Source organism: Diceros bicornis, chromosome 6 (assembly GCF_020826845.1).
Source record: "Diceros bicornis minor isolate mBicDic1 chromosome 6, mDicBic1.mat.cur, whole genome shotgun sequence".
Lineage (NCBI taxonomy): Eukaryota > Metazoa > Chordata > Mammalia > Perissodactyla > Rhinocerotidae > Diceros > Diceros bicornis.
The window spans coordinates 54,667,618-54,689,451 of NC_080745.1; the positions used below are offsets into that span (position 1 = coordinate 54,667,618).

General features: G+C 37.0%; 1 protein-coding gene across 2 annotated transcripts; it reads right to left on the bottom strand.

Moving 5' to 3' along the window:
• Positions 1 to 4,527: 4,527 nt before the first annotated feature.
• LOC131407215 (gastric triacylglycerol lipase-like) lies at positions 4,528 to 18,361 on the bottom strand. Of its 2 annotated transcripts, none has more exons than XM_058543465.1 (9): positions 18,236 to 18,361; positions 17,952 to 18,066; positions 16,573 to 16,675; positions 15,397 to 15,506; positions 11,124 to 11,260; positions 9,958 to 10,104; positions 8,022 to 8,093; positions 7,529 to 7,600; positions 4,528 to 4,764 (listed from the first exon to the last, which is right to left on the bottom strand). In XM_058543465.1, exons 1-9 carry the CDS (start codon positions 18,338 to 18,340, stop codon positions 4,528 to 4,530), a joined length of 1,098 nt encoding a protein of 365 aa, XP_058399448.1. In that variant the 5' UTR covers positions 18,341 to 18,361. The 2 variants fall into 2 exon arrangements, with proteins under 2 accessions (XP_058399448.1, XP_058399447.1); XM_058543464.1 differs by having other exon boundaries at positions 16,573 to 16,771; positions 17,949 to 18,066.
• Between the last annotated feature and the right edge of the window lie 3,473 nt (positions 18,362 to 21,834).

The window sequence follows — 21,834 nt, forward strand, 5'->3', positions numbered from 1 at the left end:
ATTTTGAGATATCAGGATTTTAAAAATATGTGATGTCATTTCTTGTAGGTTTTAGATTTAGATATTTGTTCATAAATATTAGCCTTTGTGTGAGTTATGCCCAGAAACAGATACCTACTTGCCACTCCAAAATAAGTTGGGAAGAATTTCAGAGGAGAATGTGAGCAACAATATGATGGTGCAAGTTAAGAGGTATATTTGAGGCAGAATGAGGAGATAGTTTGATTGGAAGGAAGGCTACTAGTTAAAGTAATTGGAGAAGAGATAGTATAGATTATTAACTCTAGATTTATGAGGATTTTTGATGGCGAGTTGAAGAAGTTGAACTTAAGAGGTTGAAGAATGGAGAGGATCTTAGGAATTAGTTTGGAATGTTAAGCATAGAGACTAGAGAAAGGAAGACCATTTAAAATGCTAATGCAAAAGTTCAAGCATTATGTGTTCACAGCTATCATGGTAGAGAAGGAGATGAAGAGCTGATATTTTTAAAAAATTGACAGAAAAATGAATATGAACTCCAGATGTATTTTATCTTAAAAAAAATTACCTAGCTCTCTTCATTGAAAAAGCCTAAAAATTATGAGCAACCCAATAACAATGATCACCCTCACTGGTAGAATAAGATCTTGTATTACCACTCTAAAAAGAATCAGGACTTCTTAGAGAAATTATTGATTCCAGAGCAGGGCTGCAAAATACAAGATGACGGGTTTTGTCAAAAGGACTTTGGAGCTAATTTATAGAGGCTCTCACAAGCAATAGAGCGGATAATTTTAATATCAATAAGAATAAAAACTGCATTGAATTAAAACACATCAAATATTCATAGAAACATGAATTTATTATGATACTAAGAGAAGAATAATCAATTTTGGAAATTGGTTAAGGGAAAGATTTGTGCATTTTGTGTAGCCAAACAGTATATGAAGAAAATTTTCTCTTATGGAAGTATCACAGCTAATAAATGAAGAAGAAATGATTAAATTAGAATGTCACTTTTCATTATACCCTCAATGTCCATCCATGTTGTCACAAATGGCTGGATTTCATCGTTTCTTATTGCTGAGTAGTATTCCATTGTGTATATATACCACATCTTCTTTATCCATTCGTCCCTTGATGGGCACTTAGGTTGCTTCCAAGTCTTGGCTATTGTGAATAACGCTGCAATGAACACAGGGGTGCGCGTACCTTTGCAAATTGGTGTTTTCAAGTTCTTTGGATAAATACCCAACAGTGGAATAGCTGGATCATATGGTAGTTCTATCCTTGCTTTTTTGAGGAATCTCCATACTGTTTTCCATAGTGGCTGCACCAGTTTGCACTCCCACCAGCAGTGTATGAGAGTTCCCTTCTCTCCACATCCTCTCCAACACATGAGGGTAAAATGCAAAGTGAAATAAGACAGAGGGAGAAGGTCAAATACAGTATGATTTCCTTCATTAAGTAGCAGATAATAACAACAATAAACAAACACATAGGGACAGAGATTGGATTGGTGGTTACCAGAGGGGAAGGGGGGAGGGAGGAGGGTGAAAGGGATAATTCGGTACATGTGTGTGGTGATGGGTTGTAATTAGTATTTTGTTGGTGAACATGATGTAATCTATGCAGAAATAGAAGTACAATGATGTACACCTGAAATTTTTACAATGTTATAAACCAATGTTACTGCAATAAACAAAAAATTTTAAAAAAATAAATAAAAAAAAAAAGAAAAGACAGAAAAAAAAAAGAATGTCACCATTCTCTACCTCTAATGTACTATCAGATTTTGGTACTGAAAATAAATGGCCACAGATATCCTAAAAATAGGGATAGTTAGGCATTATGATCCTCATTATGTAAGAACACAACACGGTCTGTGAAGTTGTTTTTCCAAAAAAATATTAATCTGATCATGGTTGTAATTTATAAGAGTGGTTCTCAGTATGGAGGGTGGATAATTTTGCCGCAAGGTGATATTTATTTGGCAATGTCTGGAGACATTTCTGGTTGTCACAACTTGGGATGTGTGTGTTCTGCTGGCATCTGGTGGGTTGAGGCCAGAGATGCTGCTAAATATCCTACAATTCCCAGGACGATAAAAAATTATCTGGCCAGAAACCTCAATAGCGTTGAGGTTAAGAAATCCTGATTTATGGGAAATATGAAGCAGAGAGGAACACGTTAAGTGATACTACTGGAATATAATCAGCAAAACTACAAGAAAAAAGACACAGTTTCTTCAACAACAATAACAAAAAATTTCAAAGAATAGAAAGAAAAGAAAGAGGTAACCTACACCAAAGAGACAAGAGACAGATCAATCAATAAAGAGTAAAGACCTTATTTGGTTTCTAATTCAAACAAACTGTAAAAAAAAATTGACGATGAGAAATTGGAAATTTGAACACTGACTGGATATTTAATGATATTAAGGAAAGTTTAGATGTGATAATGGTATTGCTATGTTACAAAAAGAGATATTATCTTCTTGAAATACTCATGGATGAAGTATGTGATGTTTCAAATTTGTTTCAAACTAATATGGAAGGAAGGAAGTAGCTAGAGAAATAAATCCTTGAAGATCAGCTGATATGTTAAACAGTTCAGATTTAAGAATGAAAGATATTAGCAGAGCTGCTGTGGGAGCAAATATATTTCTTTGTGTTCAAAGACCAAAACCAAACCTGTCCACGTTTATTAAAGAAAGGCAGTTAGCTAGAGAAGCACAGGAGACTGTAAGAATGTAACGATTGTTCTTTCTTGAGAAGGCAGAATTGATGAAACATCTGATTCCTTAACTGGCTATAACACCATGAATATTTGTCACTAGTCACTGAAATTCTCATGTCAGTTTATTAAAGGCTGCCCATAAAGTTCACTGAAATATTGAAATAAAGGCTCCTAAATGATCTTTATTCAGCAACTTCTTATTACCACTTTAAACATAAAGGGGAAAGGGGCCGGCCCCGTGGCTTAGCGGTTAAGTGCGCGCGTTCTGCTACTGGCAGCCCGGGTTCAGATCCGGGGCACGCACTGACGCACCGCTTCTCTGGCCATGCTGAGGCCGCGTCCCACATACAGCAACTAAGAAGGATGTGCAGCTATGACATACAACTATCTACTGAGGCTTTGGGGGAAACATAAGTAAATAAAAATTATTTAAAAAAATAAATAAGTAAATAAATAAAGGGGAGAGGGATCAGCCCAGTGGCCTAGTGGTTAAGTTCAGTGCACTCCGCTTCAGCAGCCCAGGTCTGGGGGTTCTGTTCCTGGGGGCAGACCTGCACCACTGGTCAGTGGCCATGCTGTGGTGGCAAACCATGTACAAAATAAAGGAAGATTGGCAACAGATGTTAGCTCAGGCCATATCTGCCTCAAGCAACAGGAGGAAGATTGATGATAGATGTTAGCTCAGAGAAAATCTTTCTCAGCAAAAAAATAAATAAATAAGATAAATTTAAAAAAGAAGACTAAAGGGGAGGGGTAAAAATAAATAGGAAACTTCAGGCTTTCTAGCAAAGGTTGAGGAACATGAAAAAATAACAAAAAACATGAACGGATTTTTTTGTGAATACTCACTACGTTCTATATACTACGTGGCCAAAATATCTCATTTATATTTCATGCATTAAACCCTACCATAGCATAATAAGTGAGATCCACAGAGCTTAATTGCATAAAATATGAGGTCACAATATTACAGGGTTAATAGAATTTCTCAGGTGAGGCTGTGCTTACCAGAAATTTTAGAAGTTTGGAGGAGTCATTTTTTGGGGGGAGGCACCAACTGGTGGCAGTAGTATATTCTGGCTTAAATCTCAGGGGGAATGTTTCTGAATCCTGTGATTGCCAGGGCGGTGGCAGTGACTTTAAAAATCTTTTGTTTAGTCAGTACGTGTTTTGTGGTCGAGGTCCAGGGATATAGGGGCAAAATAGCAGCAAAGATGGAGAGCACACCCTTTACCTCCCAACTTCCTGAACCAGGGTTGCCTGTTGCTTCCTAACCTACCCTTGCTGTCCTCTCCGTAGGAAGTGAAGGTGAGCTGTCTTCAATTTAGTTTATAGCCTAATGTGCCTTTTCATGGAGTTAAATCTGCAAAAGAGCAAGTGATATCCCCACTGTGCAGATGGAGAGACTGAGCTTCAGCAACAGTAAACAATAGAAAGCAATTGACTCAATCTCAAGCACCCACAAGAGGTGTCAATATTCAATACCAGGACTGTCTTTTGGCAACACTCATGATTCATGGCTCATAACCTATGTTGAGCTTAGAGGAAACAATGGAAGGATTGGAAGAGAAGTTTCAACTCGCCAGGAATGTGTTCTTTCAAGTGTTTCTAGATACATTTTTAAGCAAAAATCAAATTTTTAAAAATTCTTTTAAATTCAAAACGACAAATGGAAAGTTTGTTGATGCTGATTTATTTCTAAGGTCAAAATTACAGAAAGAAGCACTACATTTCAAACATTACAGGAAACTATGTGTGAGGGAAGAAAGTATTTTGGAAAAATAAATGGATAATTCTTTAAATCCAGAACTATTTTTTATCTTCTTTCATCATAGAAATAATTTCATTGTAAACTTCTTGAGGGGCACCCATTGCCCAGATAAAGTCCAAGTGATTGTAAGGAGGAATCTTCCTGTGGTAAATGAGATTAGGGAGTTTTGGAAGCAAAAGGTCAACATCTTGAGGGTCAGCCAGCCAGTCATTGCCACCGCTCCACACTGCAATCGGCACAGTCATGTCTGTCAGATTGTAGCTGGGAGGCGTGGGCTAAAACACAAGAGAGAGAACCAGTTTTCATAGGTAACTGCACTTTAAACCCCAATACTCATTCCCTGTAGATTCTATAATATTAACTGATCCACATTTTTTTTATTGAGGTATAATGGAGATAAAACATTATGTTAATTTAAGGTGTACAACATAATGATTTGATATATCTATATATTGCAAAATGATCACCACAATAAGTCTAGTTAACATCCATCACCACACATAGTTACATATTTTGTTTTTTATTGTGATGAGAACTTTTAAGACCTACTCTCTTGGCAACTTTCAAACATACAATACAGTACTGTTAACTATAGTCACCGTGCTCTACATTACATCCCCAGGACTTATTTATTTTATAACTGAGAGTTTTGTACCTTTTGATCAGATTCACCCATTTTTCCCACCCTCCACCCCCTGCCTCTGGCAACCAGCAATATGTTCTCCGTATCTTTGAACTTAGTTGATTTTCTTTGTTTTTTTGTTTGTTCATTTGTTTTTAGATTCACATATCAGTGAAATCACACAGTATTTATGTTTCTTGGTCTGACTTATTTTACTTAGCACAATGCCCTCAAGTTTCATCCATGTTATCACAAATGACATGGTTTAGTTTTGGAAGAAATTCTGAACAATGATTGTTCAGAAATAGTCACCTTTATCCACAGAGCAAAGTGGATGCAATATGTTTTAGATCAGTGCTTCTCAAACTCTAACAGGCCTGTGAATCACCCAGGAATCTTGTTAGAATGAAGGTTCTGATTCAGTACATCTGGCAGAAGAGCCTAGCTTCTGCATTCCCACGTGATGCTGATGCTGCCAGTCCTAGACCGTGCTTTGAACAGCAAGCCTTTAGATAACAATTCTTACAAGTTAAAAACTTAGATTTCAACTCAAACTGAAGAAAGTGGATTTGATTGGATTATAACTCTAATAGATTGTGTCTACCTAAACACTCTAAAGTATGTTTTCTTCAAAATATCCTGAGTCATTTATTTTGGCTTTGTATTGACTTCCCAGTATGGTCTGTCCGTTCATTTAAGAAGCTGTATTTGTTGAATACTTACTTGATTATATTAAATACTGGTTAAAATCCAGAGAAAATCTATCATCAACCTCATTTCCCATTTCTAGAAAATTACCATTCACACATAGATTTTAAAGAGGTTCATAGAGCAGGACAAGGGAACAAGAGAATCACTGACAATTTTCCCACTGTCCACAGAGAATTTAGTTAGTATTTTAGATCATGTTCTCAAGAATACTAATCCAATATACTAAAATTTTCTCTATTCTCATCTTATGTAATAGCCAACTTGCCATAGCAAAATATTTTATCATATGCAATTTTTCATGGTATTTTAATACCTTATTATAGTCCCTTGTGTATTGGAGAAAAGGGAAAAGTGTGGAAAATATCCATAATAATAAACCTACTTTCTTTACTTATATTCCATTGTTCAAAGAGTTTCCTAGATGCCAGCTTCTCTTAAGTCGCTGCCTTAAACTAAATTAAATACTCTTAAGCTAGTGTCACTGTCTTAGTTAGTTGAAGACCATCCAGAACTGTTACTGGCTTCGTTGGAGGGAGGGTGGACTTGGGATTCAGTATTCCAGGTCCTCCAAGATGGAGTCCTCTGATTACTGGTATTAGAGCCCAGTAGAAAGGTAGATTCAAAGCAAGTCTGTGTTTTGGGGGTTTGAGGAGGTGATGGTTGGAAAAAAGTGTTTTTAACAAATGTTTGATCTGATGGTGTTCTGAAAACCTCTTTAAAGACATCAAAGATGTAGAAAAAAAGGGAGGGGCATCTTCTCTACAGATAGGATATTGTGATGAAGAGATAGAAATCCCTTCTAAATATTGAATCATGGAGGAAGATGAAAATTTGCAGGATTGTTCAGCTACTATTTGGGTGGAAAAATTTGGAATGAGGTAAGGAGCAGTGGGAGAGGATTATAAAAAAATGCACGGTACTTCCCTAGGTCAAATTTAGTCAGTGATAATCTGATGCTTACCCTGAGCTAAGGGCTTATAGTCATTATTCCATTAAATATTGTCAATAACTCCCTGAGTCTGGGTGGAGAGATGAAGAAACTATTGTCTGAACTCGTACTGATCCCAGATAGGATGGACTCCAGAGTTTGGGTTCTTTGTGCTACGACAAGAAAGAGGGGTGCTCAATATGTGTGCCTAGACTACAAGGCCCCCGGCTGCTGAAACATATCTCCAGGTTCGACCTGCAAGCACACCCTCCTTCTCTTACCTCTGGGAATGTGGTGGAATCACTTCTCTTGCTGTCAACAATGGAGAGGTTATTGTCTAAGAAGACCAGAGATTCTAGCTCTATCTCATGAAGAGTTAGAATTATTGATTTATTATATAAGTTAATTGCATTTCAGAAAGGAAAGAACAGTGTACTGGGAGTCTGGGATACAGGGCAAGTCTGTCTAATATGGTGAGGGGTGATACATTCTAGAAAGTTTCTCTAGTGGTGTGGTAGCGGTGTGGTACTTTGAGGCAGCTTGAATGAGCATAACACTGCAGCATGAGTGCACAGTGGGAGAATGGGAGACTGGGGTGATGTTTGATATGATGAAGGGATTCCAAGGAAATAATCATCTACTTTATAATTTCCTTAAGGCTACATCTGGGCACCAACATTCCTTTGGAAAATATATGCCTAGTTATCATAATTTCATCTTCAACATTTTACATCTTTGCCTTTCAAAATGTGAATAATTTCAACTTTAAGAAGCTTACCTGATTATAGTGTACCATGTTCTGAACTGGGCTTCCCCAGTCAAAACTTTGGAATTTTCCGGACTCAATAGCCTAATGTGGAGAAATTAAGAACACAAGGAAATAAAAACTCTCCTTGCTATGTGAAAAAAATTCAAACATTTCCAAGTAGTTTATTTTCAATTTAAACAATTATTTAAAAACACTTTTCTCATTCCAAAAATAAAGACTATTAATCATCCAGGTATTTATGCAAGTTACACGCAGCTTTGCTTGAAATAATTTTTCTTGCATGCCAAGTCAAAAAATCATTCACTTCTTTGCTACCCAAAGTGCCTGTTTTCACAAGATTTTCATTCACATAGATTGGTAGTTATTTTCAGCTGGTAGTTACACGCCAGTAAAAATTCTCTACCAGGAGCGTTGGAGAGAATCTTTTAAAAATGTGCTCTAGGTAAAGTGCTAAGAGTTAAAGCCCACAAGATAAACTTCAACAGCATTTGAGAAATGATACCTGGGTCCAGTGGAGCATGTTTTGAACTGAAGTTCCTGCTGGATTATGTGATACATACACATCCAAGCGACTCTAGAAAGCAAACACGCATGCGCATGCACACAATTAGACATATATTCGGTTTCTCAATAGCAGCTAATGTTTAAGTTTTTCTGATCCAGGTCAAGTGTTTAAGGGTAGCATTTACTAGAAGGATATGAGCCACACCGTTGTATGTGACTTTTGAGCTTGTGAAGTGCAATTGCATGGGCTAAACTGTTTGATTTGTAGCCACTCAATAAGGAGAGTTTATCATTGCCATTTTATCAAAATGGGCATTGGGGCTCAAAGAAGTTTAGAGAAATGTTTAGTGTCACACAGATGGTAACAGGGTGGAGCCAGAGACTTTAATCTAGTTCTCTGAGTCTAAATTTTCACCTTTTTCTTCTTCTCTACCAATTGCCAGAGGGCAGTGAATGAAATATTATATATAGTATATTTATCCATTGTTGTGCTATCCTGCTATCTTATCAGGGCCCTAATCCACCTTGAACAGACCCCAGACAACAAACTGAAACCGCCTTCTCAGATTGTATAGACTAGTTCATAATAGGTCTTAATGCCACGTGGATAGAGTCAATCAAATTGATCATCTTCATACGGGAATGAGGTATCTTTCCACATAATTATCATGCAGAAGATAACATCTCTAATTTCCTTTGTTACTCATGTCTCTATTTTACTATTATTTTCCTTATAAGGCTTTTATTGATGGAATGCAGTAATCTGTACTGCCTTTTCTTAGTGTGATAAGAATAGACTGCTCTGTCATACTCCACATGTGGAATGACAAACTTCCCAGAAGCATGGAAAGAAACTCCCTTCCAAGAAAGAAAAAGGAGGCTCTTATTTACCATCCAAAATAGAGAGTAAGGAAAGTTTCCTTTGCTCATATATATTTAAAAATATCCACAGAGATGATGTCCAGCATTGAAATAGAGAACTGACTGTGCTTGATTTCCATGAGGTCCAGAGCCATATCTCTCTTTTTCACCACTGTGTTCCCAGTGACTACAGCACTTAGTAGTGCCTCCCTAATTATTGTTTAATGAGTAACCTGTAGGCAGAAATATACTTTCTTTTCAGTGAACTTGATTTTCTTAGGAGTTCAAGGAGATATAACTAAACTGACAATTTTGAGTGAGGATAGTTGTCAATGTCTAACAGCATTAGTAGCAAAACATACGACATACTATGAGCTATATGCTTTGTACTATGTTCTATATGCTTCACATATATTAGCTCATTTAATCTTCACAATCACCCGTTTTGTGGATAAGGACACCAACACAGAGGGGTTTAAGTCAGTTGCAAGGATAGGATTTGAATTTAGGCTCTTAACCTGAATCCATACACTTAACTACTTTAAGATGCCATATTTTGTCATATATATTTTAAAAACCCAACTCAATGCAAAGGAAGTGAAACAGCAGAAAAGAATGTGGGCAAAATTTTACATAAATGGTTGCTCTGAAATAAGTCTTATAAAATTTATGGGAATGACCATCAGCATTAAAATTATTTAACAGAACATTTATTCAGTTCCTAGACTTTTTTTTTCCAGAGAGGAGCCTGCCAAAATATATGGTTGAATGCCTCATCTCACAGATTGTAATTGTCACACCAATTACTTAGGTGGTCAGAAGTGTGCAGTGACTTGTTATTTTTTTGTATGTATTGTTTACTTTAGGGAGCATTTACGATGATGGAAGGGAGCTGCAGGGGACAAAACTGCAAGCAGTGATTTGTGATTTCTTTTGGACTAATCTGAATATCATGGACACAATTCTGAAGCTACTCCTAGTTCTTATAAAGTACCATTTCTTAGTGGTGACAGGAGAAGCAATCAAAAATTTTGCTCAGAATTTTCAGATTAGAAATTTCAATGCATACAAACCATGTTCAAGTTCTTGTTGTCAAATCCACAAATGATAAATAAAGCATTGCTGCAGACGAGTTTCAATGTCTCACGGGTGCAAACTTTAGTTGCAAGAAATTCATCAAAAAAGTTGTGTGGGAAGAACATTTTGTTACCAAATATAATCTGAAAAATAAAAGCATCATTAGAGGTTTATAAAAATCAAGTTGCAGAAAAGACTTATTTATTTGTCTAATCTGCTTGTACAGATGTGATTGGGCTGATGATACTTTCATATTTCTATATGTTGTTTTAGGAATTTCAAATACTTCCTTTCATTTAATTCCCACCAGAAAGTTAGGAAGCGACAGGGCAGATATCAATATTGGGTATTGGTTGTTGCATTGAGAACTGTACTGGCTGCTGAGAAGTATAAGACACAAAGAGTTACAGTCTAGTTGGGGTACTAAGAGTTATAGAAGAAAATCGTAAAACAACATGGTAGACTGTCAGAATTAAGTGCCAAGATATGCGATTTCAGTAACAATCATGAAAAGATCAGAAGAGGAAATGGTGACTCTGAGCCATATTTTCAGCAAAGCCTTTAGAAAGACAATGAGGCGAGGTAGTTTAACAGTTAAAAGGATTTGCCCCAACTCTTCTTTAAATCCCCATTTAAAGAAGAAGGAGCTCTTAGGAAAAGGCTTGGAAAGCCAAGAGTTTTTGATGAGGGGTCTCAAAGTCCTTGCCTCACTCAACCACTGTTTTCCTTTTTCTCCTTTTCCCTTCCCTTCCCATTTTTCCTATCCTTCCTCTTCCCAGTTTTCTTGGCCTAGGTAGTTTAGGCTTCATATTTGATTATTTTGTTTTGTTTTTGTTTCCCCTTCCCTGCTTCATAGATGGAATCACAGCCTTGACATAGCTGTGCAAAGTGCTTGGTAAATAAAACATCTACAAAGGAGCAAAAACACTACAAGGTGTGGCTAACCCACATAAAATCAAGAACAAAGAACTAAGTTGGGATCTCACAGGCTGTAATAGGGATTTAGACATGGTCAGTGCTGTTCACGAAATAATTTAAGCACCAACATTTCCATTCTTGGATATAAACGTGATTGTCCACCAGGTGTGTTTGTTCTCTTTCCATCATTTTGAAATCCATGGACAATTTGGTATCTTACATTCAGTCAAGGAGAATCACGTACCTTGAAGAGGAATGGCGGAATAAGCGCAAGTTTGTTCATCAGGCTTTTGGTGTACTTCACAGTGGCAACTGGAGCTAACGCATAAAAGGCTGTGATTCTTTCAGCCAGCTTGGGATTGGTCGAAAAGGCGATAAAACCTGAGACAGAGCAACAAGGAAGCAGTGAAGAATGTGTGTGTGTGTGTTTTACAAAGGTGACATTATTTTAGGCTTACTAAGAGTGCCATCTGAGACAACCTGAGAAACTGGCAACCTCTGCTGGTTCAAAGTGATCGGATTTTAGTACTTTGTTTTATTTTCCTAGATTCCCTATGGAGACCTGAGGCTAGAACTTTAAAAAAGTTATAATAAGCTCTTATATCTGACTTTAGAAAATAGACCAACTTTAGGATAATCATATGGTGACAAAAAAGAGTTATTTATACTACATATAGGTTTTGATGAATTCAAATTCATCTCATCACAGTGAAATAATGAATTAACATTTAATATAAGTGGAGTATATAAGTGGAAAGGTTGAAAGCACAAGTTTGAAATCTGGCCAAATGAGATTTGAATCCTGGCTCTGTGGTTTACTAGCTTTGCAACTCTGGACAAGTCACCTAAACTCTAAGAGCCTCAGTTTTCCCATCTGAAATATGGGGATAATAGTGAGTGCTTCATTAGGTTTTTGAGGAACTAAACAAGGCGAATCACATAAAGTATTTACCAGGACACTTGGCATATAGTAAATGCTTGACAAATGAGTAGCCAAGATAATTCAAACATCTATGTGCAGTAAATGTGTCTGTAATTAAATGGTTTTATGAACAGTAGCATATTAGTAGACTGGAAGGTAATCAAATAGTTATTAAGTTAAATAAATAAGTTAATTAAATTAAGTTATTTTCATTTAAGAACTTAAATAAGTATAGTCCAGCTACATAAAATGATCCCTTCCCCACTGTTAATAATGGCATATTGATGAGACTCAAGAAGGGCTAGAAAAAAAACTATCAGATTTATACAGCCACCTCACCTATATAATATACAGCCTGTTCTTGTTGAAGAAGGATGTTTTTTCCGAGAGCACTGTGCTTAATAAGGGATTCTTTATATGGTTGCCCAACTCTGCAGATTACAGCCAGCAGATCAGAATAAGCAAGAGCCACACATGAGCAGCCTGAGTGAGTATCAGTAGGTCCATGCACTGTCAGGACAGGTGGCTTCTCTGAATAAACATGCTTGCTCAGATTAAACTTAATCCTATTTTAATAGACACAATTCTCACAAGGATACTTATGTAACTTCTCAGCACACAGAAGATTGGAAGATGTAAATTTGAAGGAAGAAACAACTTCCAGAAATTTATGAGTATGGTGGCAGCAGTGGTAAATTGTCCACTAGTGAGAAAGAAGAATGGAAATGTTCAAAACTCAACTCACAAGAGTGGTAGGTTGGAGTTATTTGGTGTCAGGACAAGCAGTTCTACTCACTTTAACAAATGCTAAGGAAATTGCTGCATTGCATCTCAACGCAATAATTTTATAATCCTAGACCATGGAGAAAGGTTAAATGATGTTCAACATGTGCTATTCAAAAAGGCAGGGGAGTGTGCCATAAGTTGATGAAGATTTCCATCCAAAATGGTTTGAATTTTTTATATTTTTGGAAATAAAAGGAGTAAATTTTAGTAATCTAGAAAATTTTCCACTTTTTAACAAAGGATTTTGAGCCAATTGTTGCCCTTGTGTTTATTGATGCTGTGCTGCTCTGCCCAGATCCCCCTTCAAGTCTGAGGCATTTATTCAGTCCCAGCTGCAGCAAAGGTGGTGGCTTACAGCTCTCGGCTATGAGTCCTCTCTGATTTTGCTTTTGCTCAAGAAAATCTAGGGTTATGCCCACTTCTTGGGGCAGCCTGCATTTAATGACTAATCGACAAGTGGGTAAAAAGGCTCAGCCACCTAGCCCCACTCGAGAAGACTCTGAAGAGCCATCTCATGCAGAGTTGCCGAGGCCTTTTGGGGACTACATCACAGCCCAACTTCTCCCTCCGCCTAGTCTTGCTTTTTTTCCCTTTCTCCTAAGAATGCGTCCCTAAAAAACATCCTGAGTGCTAATCTTCATCTCCTCGGGAAACTGACACAATGATAAGAACATTGTGAAGCTCTATCTTGCTGACCTTTTTCTCTGTCTAAAATTCTGCAGGTGAGATCCATGCTTTAGGATGAACAAGCAGTAGGAGGAGAACTTTCAGACTCTCACCACCAATTTCATCCACTTCCCTGCATATGTGTCTATATATATGGGCATTCTGATTGCTTAGAATTGTAGTAAGAAGTAAGATCATCATCTGACAGTGAGGATTGGCCTTAAAAACACGTCATTATTTCTCCTATATGTTCCCCCATTTCCCCCTTCTTCCTTCAGGCTATTTCTGCCCTCTACAGCTTTCTCTCATTTTCTCTTCAACTTGCCTCATTTTGCTTTCACCCCAACCTCTACATCAAAGTTGATGTTATAAATGCCCCCTATAACTTTTAGGCTGCCAAATCCAATGGTCAGTTCTCAGGCTTCATTTCACATGACTTATCAATGTCCTTTTCCACAGTTGACTGCACTCTCCTTCTTTTTTTGTTTTTGCTGAGAAAGATTTGCCTGAGCTAACATCTGTTGCCAATCTCCCCCACCTCTTTTTTTTTTTTTTTTTTTGCTGAAGAAGATTTGCCCTGAGCTAATATCTGTTGCCAGTCTTCCTCTATTTTCTATGTGGGTCGCCGCGACAGCATGGCAACTGAGGACTGGTGTAGGTCTGCGCCCTTGAACCGAACCTGGGCCGCCAAAGCGGAGTGTGTCAAACTTAACCACTAGGCCCCTGGGGCAAGCCCCCACATTCTCCATCTTAAAGCACTGTCTCCACTTGACTTCTAGAATATGAGATACTCCTGACTTCCCTTATACCACTGTCATGATTATTTTCCAGTTTCTTGACCTGGTTCCTCCTCATCTTCTAAATTAAGAGTGGCCTCGGGCTTAGTGCTTGGACTCCCGCTCTTTTCTGTCTGAACTCACTCCTTTGGTTATTGCATCCTGTCTCGTGTACTGATGACTCACATTTGTATTTCAGCCCAGTCCTCTCCCCTGAACTTCATATTTGTGTCTCTATTTGACTGCTTGACCCTTCCGCTTGAATCCCCAATAGGCACTTAACAGAGAGCAGGTCCAAAACTGAGCTCCTGATCCACCCTCCCACATTGGCTCTTCTCACAGACTTTCCCATCTTGGTTAATGGCATCTCCATTACTCCAAGTGCTCAGGCCACAGATCTTGGCATCATACTTGACCCCTCTCTTTCTCTTACACCCCATATCCAATGTGTAAGAAAATCCTGTTGGTTCTCCAAAATATTTCTAAAAATACATCTAGAGCCTAACCATGTATTATTACCTCCACAGCTACCTCCATGTGAAAGCTGAAATCCCTACAACAGCCAAAAGTCCTGAATAGCCTGCCCTCCTCAACCTCTTTCCCAATCTTATCCCTTGCTCTCACTGACTCTCTCATCTCATTCATCTACACAGTGAATAGCCTCATGCTGTTCCTGGAACATGGTAAATGTCCTCTGGACTCAGATCCTTTGCACTTGCTCTTCTCTCCTCCTGGAACATCAGTCTTCCAGGTATGCACATGGCTCACTCCCTGACCTCCTTCATGTCTTGACTTAGAGAGTGTTTGGTGGTGTTCTCCATTTAAAATTGTTGTGTTTCCCTCCAATTATCCCCAGTATCCCTCCCTGATTCATTTTTCTCTCCATAGCATGACCATTATCTAACATACTCTATATTTTACTTTTTGACCTTTGTTATTTCCCCTGCCTCCTCCCAGTGGAGTATAAATAGTGGCAAGACAGAGATTTTAACCTATTTTATTTATTGCTGTATTATTAGCGCACATTGTGGGTACTCCATCAGTATGATTGAATGAGTGGAATAAATTATCCAGAGGCTGTGTGGTACAATGTTTCAGAGAGTGGGCTTGGGGGTCAGGTTGCCTGAGCTGGTATCTGAGCTTCCCTATTTGTAATAATTGTGTTACCTCACACAACTTATTTACCTCTTGTTTTGTATCCCATATATACAATAAGAATAATTATTGTCCCTATATCATTGGGTTGCTATAGGCAGTACATTATATAATGAATGGAAAGCAATTAGCATGATGACCAACTTGCCTGCATAACCACTGGAAAGGGGTCTATACAAACGAAGCTACCTGCCTTGACTGCTTTTACCTACCAATGGTGGTGCCCTGGGAATGGCCAACATAGTGTAGCTTCTCTTGTCCAGTTTTCTTTAAAATGAAGTCGATCGTGGATGGGAGGTCATATTTAGCCATTTCATCAAAACTACAAGAAAAAAGAAAACTACTGAATATATTTCCTTGCTATAATTTCTAAAAGTCAAACATATTTATAGCTAATGCTCCCTTTGAGAAACAGGGAACTAGATTCTCTAAGCATTGCTGCGTGTAGACCATTAGTGAGTGTCAGGTGCTCTTTGGGATGGGTTTTTATAAACAGCTGACATCATTTCTGAAGCTCAGCATTACAGCAGTAGTTTAAACCAAACAAGATAGTGTCTGTAGCTGGAGATTGTTTCTATCTCTGAAACTGAATATCAGATTTAATAATCATTTCTATGCGGTGTTCCACTGTTATTTAATAAGAACTTTATCCCTTTCTATTTTATTCTTCACAAATCAGCCAGAATGATATTTTGAAAATGAAAACGGGATTATGCCACTCCCCTGTTTAAACTTTTCAGTGGCTTCCCCTATAGAATGAGCTCTAAAGGCCTCACCATCTGGCCCTTGTCAGCATCTCTAGTCTCCTCTCGTGTCACTCTGCCTCTTCCTCACTATACTCGGGACACAAAGGCTTCCTTTCAGCTCCTAGAAATTTCAGAGCACTTTTGTGCCTCAGAATCAACAGCCAAATTCTCTTCTCTTCTCCACTTCCGTAAGCAATTTCCAGGAATAAGGCACAAGAGTGCCAGTGATAGAAAACCTTCGATAATCTCTCCATGGTGTCTGGATTCATCCTCCCCTGCCCTCACTTGCTGTTGATGATGACTCAGGTTGCTGTTCTTGAACCCCCAACTGAGTTTAACATCCTCTTGAATCCATATATGTGTCTGTCAGAACCTGCTAGGGGCAGTGAATTTCCTTGCTTCAGTCATTTTGCTCATTCTATTTGGAAGAGCATATTCAGGGAATCTCCTATCAATGGGTATTGAGATCATAGAAAGTTTGAAAGAAAAGCTACCCTTGGAATGAGGTGTGTGGAAGAATCCAAGAAAGTATTAGAGTAAAAATGACTTCCTTCTCTTCCTACTTGGAGTGTAATATTTTTAAAAATGATAAACTCACTGTTTATTTCTAATTGCCCATTTTCAATTGTCCCTTTTCTTTACCTGAAAGCCCAGAATTCAACTGAGTCTGGTGAATAGTATATATTTCTCCTGGCCCAGGTATTTCCTCTGCTGTTCCCCAGCCACACATCATAACCAGCATCAGCCAGAAGGAAGCCCAGGCTGTTGTTGGGCAGGTTGGAAATCCAGTTTGTGGCTGATGCGAGCAAACCATGCTGCAGAAACACAACAGGTCTCTGGCCTAAGGAAGAAAATTGTTTAAAAGCTTTGTAAATCCATTCCTTGTTCTTAGAAAAACATGAAGATAGAAACAGGTTTTCATATGACAAGAATTGAAGACATTTGCTTGATTGAGAAGAATATTTTTGAATATGTTATCTTTTTGTATTGATGGTTTCTCAGATGACAAAATTTATCAAATTGTACACTTTAAATATGTGCAGTTTATTGTATGCCAATCATACATCAAAAAGTTATTGACGAGGGGCCGGCCCAGTGGCTTAGCGGTTAAGCACGCACGCTCTGCTACTGGCAGCCCGGGTTCAGATCCAGGGCGCGCACCGATGCACCGCTTCTCCAGCCATGCTGAGGCCGCATCCTACATACAGCAACTAGGATGTGCAACTATGACATAAAACTATCTACTGGAGCTTTGGGGAAAAAAAAGGAGGAGGATTGGCAATAGATGTTAGTTCAGAGCTGGTTTTCCTCAGCAAAAAGAGGAGGATTAGCACAGATGTTAGCTCAGGGCTGATCTTCCTCACATACACACAAAAAAAGTTATTGACACAATTATATATTAAGAAATTCAGCATGATGTTAATTTAAGTGGTCAATTAATGGGTGGTCTTGTTTAATTTTATTCCTTTGTACTTCACAATTTTTGTACAGTGAGAAAAAGATAAATTTTTAACAGTACTGGTAAAAATGTGACCTTTTTCTCTTGAGGAAATGAGCTTCTAATTGCCTCCCCATTCTCACCTCGGTAACACACACCCTGGCTAACTCCTCCTGATCCTCTGGGACTCAGCTCAGTTATTATTTCTGAGGGCAAGCTTTCCTTAACTTCCCCTAGCTGGGTTAGGTACCTTTGTCAGGACTTCCAGTTTAATATCCTGTGCACAGTTCTAACATTATTATTATATCACATTTAATTAAAATCATCTGTTTTTAATCTATCTAATTGACTTGATGGTGATCTCTTTGAAGACGGGAGATATGGCTTCATTATTGGTGCATTTCCAAAATAGCGAGACTAATTAAGTCCTTAGGAAGAAACGGAAGGAGGAACAAGGGGAAGGAAAAAACAAGGGAGGGATGAAGGGAGGAAAAGAGAGAGAAGGTGGGAGGAAAAAAGAGAGAAAGGGAAAGAGGAAAAGAGAAAGAGGGGGAAAGGAAGGAAGGGAAGAAGGTTATACCTTTATTTTCTGAATTTTTCTTCCCATAAGGAATTCTGTTGATCTCAAGGATATAACCGTCTTCAGTCACGACTTCATATTCTTCACTTGGGTATCCCCAATAGGAAATCATCTGACTCTGATGAGAAAAAACCAAAACTTTAAGTTTTAGTTGACTTTTAAAATGAATCTAGTAAGTAGATATTGTTAATTACTTTTAATTGGGCATGTAAAAGCTTAAACCCTCTATGATTCTAAATCACGGTAATTTTTCTTAGTTTTATAGGTTTTTCCTCCTGGTAACTTACAATATTCATAGTCACTTCGGGGCTTTCAGGGTTTAATTTTCCAAAGAGACCATGTGTACTTCCAAGCGCAGATATCAAACTTGCCAGTGTCAATAACAACCACATCTTGGTCCTGCCTGAAACAGAAGAATAATCCATGCCGTAGTTACCCTATTACACTTTCGTAATGCTCTTATTTTGTGCCTATTTCACCTTCATGCAAAGTAGAAAAATGCTTAGGTTTGATTATATTCTGTTGGGCAATAGTCTGGGACATGTGAATGTCAGCACAGGCATTCTAATGTGTAACTTGTTTTCACTCTACTGATTCCTTTTGTTTAAGAACATTTCCCATTTGGTCTTCAAGTCATATTGAACGAAGCTTAATTAATTAAAAAACAAAAGTCTTCTAATTGTCTAGCATAACATCACGTTCTTATTATGCTTTATGTTTAAGGCTTTTGCCAACTTACTCTGAGAGTCTCAAGTGGAGGGGAGTGTAGCATTGCGTGGTCATTTGACTCTTCTAGAGTCAATCTCAATATAACGTGCATTCAAATCTATCATTATACTTTTAATATTGTTTATAATAGCTACTCTAGAAATATCCATTGATTTAAGGTAATTATGTGGATTTAAATCTATCACCACCTTCTCAAAATGCTATTATAACTAGAGTGTGAATATAATTTCAGGAAAATTGTTGCTTTTTAAATTTTTGCTGAGATATTACCTAATTGAAATTACTTAGGTAGGCCTTGATAAGTATAAATTAAGAATGTATTGCACAGTACAATATATTTTTTTGCAAATATTTAACAACAAAAAGGAAAATTAGTGTCATGATTTGGAAAAGATCATAGCGATTTTTCAATTCAACCCACTAATGTTTTACCGGTAGGAAATAGCAACGCATTTCTTAGATAACTTAATGATAATTTCAAGTAGACTGAATTAGTGCTAATGTTTAAATGATCAGTCTTTCATATAATTGCTCTATCAAAATTGTTAGACTTTTATAATCTATTAAAAAGTCAAAAATATGTTAATCATCAAATATCTGCAACTCTTATGACAAAGGATTAATTTCCTTAACATCTGATTAGCTTTTATAAATCAGCAAGAAAAAGACCAACAAATCCATAGAAATTGGTATAGTACATGAAAAAGCTTTTCATAGAAAGAAAAGTAGTCTAAAACCTTGAGACTTAAAAACATTTGTGAATATTCTCAATTGCGTTTATAATTAATGAAATGTAAATTCAAACAATAATGTTCTAGAAGTTTCCACTTATCAAATAAAGTTTGGCAATTTACAACATGGAAAAGTTGGATGAAAAGACATTTAAATGCTGTTTGTAGAAATATGAATTTTTGCGAGGTCTTTCAAGAGGAATGGAGCAATGCTTATGAAAATTTAAAATACATATCCCTCCATTCCACATTTAGAAATTTAACCTCAAATATGTGTGTAACCTCACAAATGTGTGTAAAAATGTATGTACAAATATATTCATTACAGCACTGTTTATAATAGGAAAGCCTGGGGATGACCTAAATGCCCATGAGTAGAGAACATAATTTTATAAACTATTGTGCAACCATAAGACAGAAGGCTATGCATATTATTTAAAAGAAAAAAATGAGGTAGATTTGTATGTGCTTGTGTGGTAAATTATCCCAGATGGATTGTAAAAGCAAGACAAAGAATACAGTGCATTTAGTACATATAGTATAGCATATATGGTATCATTTATGAAAATAAAAATGTTTCATTTAAAAGTGAAAGTAAAACATCAAAGTTGTTAGGCTTTTTGTAGTTGTACAGCAACTGGTCTGATAGTTTGGCCTCTTATTTAGCATAGTATTGGATTTATCTTAATATTTTTTATAAGATAAAATTCATTTATCTTAAAAATGAATTTTTAACTAAAGTATGTCATTACATACTAGTACAAGTAACAAACTAGTACATAAAGACCAACCAGCAGTGTTTTAACATTCAAACCAGAAGGCTTTGATCAAATCTTTCAGAAACCCATCATTTTATACCGTCTATTGCCTCCATTAAGTAATTTGCCATTGTAAAGTGAGGACACAACTTATGGTTTGAGTTAAAGGACATTCCAACAACCCCATCATATACACGGGCTCGAAGTAGTTCAGAGGCAGAATAAATATCCTCCAAATGCCTGACAGCAAGTTCTAGGATAAAGTAGTAATTAACATTTACAGAAGGCTCACTATGTGCTGGGCAGTGTGTTCAACATGTCTTGTGTGCAAATGAGTTACCTTCCTTAAGATGGTCTCCTCTTCTATAAAATAGGGCCAGTAACAGTGTTTGTCCTGAAGTTATTATGACAATTTATTAAGATAATGGAAGTAAAGTTCTTAACAACATGTTAGACATCTAGTAAACACTAGATAAATACAGTTATTATTACTATCATCTCATTTAATTCTCATGATAACTCTGCAAAGTATGTAGCATTATGTTCCCTATTTTACCAATGAGCAAGCCAAGGCTAAAAGAGGACTTTCCCGACAAGTATGTAGACAGCAACTGAGCCCATATTTGAGACTAGGTAGTCTGTCTCCAAAGATTATGCTCTTCTCCACTGCAGTTCTTCTTTAGGATGACCTAGGCCAGCATCTATAAGGAAATACTCGGCACATCCCCACAGAGATTTACAGAATTTGGTCAAAAGTTGTCTTAAGGGATTTATAATTTGAAGACATACATTAGTGGCCTGTGAAGTTTAACAACAGTATTAATAATGGTTAATTCAACAGAAGTTGATTTGGATGAAATGCAATTATTCAATATAGCATATCAATACAGCCAGTATATTTGATGCTAGAGGACTAGTCTATTGCTTCTCAAAAGGGAGATTAAGAGAGATCAGACTTTCACATTAGACACTCATTACAAAATACTAAATTAATAAACAAATTTGTTATCTGATAATTAAGAATTTCATGTATAGGTAAAACAAAAAGAAAAATAAATCCTAGAAGAATAAGCCCTAATTCAAAAAGACACTTTTATATAAATGAATAGACGATGAATATCTAGGCCTTTAAAAAATGCAACATTTAGGTTAGAAAAAACATGAATCTAATAATTCAAACATTAATTTTGCTCAGTAGAAGTTGTACTCACAGTTTCCTCAGAAACAGTTAGGATTATGTTTCTCTAGGTGTTTAGTATTTCGGTTAATGTTACATTTACTTCTTATATACAGAATCTTCAACAATGGCCAGAATTACTCATCCACTGATTAAGTTGCCATGAAGTCTTACTATCTGGACATCATCTGATTGTAAAAGGACAAACCTAAAAATCAAATACTGCATACAATTTCACAAAGTATTGAATTCACACCTTAAACTTTTAACAATTGCAAATATTGGCCAACGGAGTTTTGATGATTAAAAATGATTTAGGAAATGTTAAAAGCGATTCTTGATCGCTTAAACATGTAAAAACTGTTGAACCAAAAGCGTAATGCGCGTGATTAGGAAGTATGGCTCAGATAAAGAGGCCTAAGAAAACAAAAGGCTACCTCTTGGTTTTTGAAAACACAGAGCATAAACTATTCTGACTGGATGGTCAGATA

Bases quoted from the DNA above. Each gene is read 5' to 3' on its own strand.
- LOC131407215 (XM_058543464.1), bottom strand. From the start codon at position 18,340: ATGTGGTTGTTATTGACACTGGCAAGTTTGATATCTGCGCTTGGAAGT. The intron at 15,507-16,572 runs GTAAAGAAAAGG...TTTTTCTTGTAG, and splicing joins GTTGAATTCTGGGCTTTCAG to TTTTGATGAAATGGCTAAAT. The intron at 4,765-7,528 runs GTAAGCTTCTTA...CTTGTGTTTTAG, and splicing joins ACATGGTACACTATAATCAG to CCCACGCCTCCCAGCTACAA.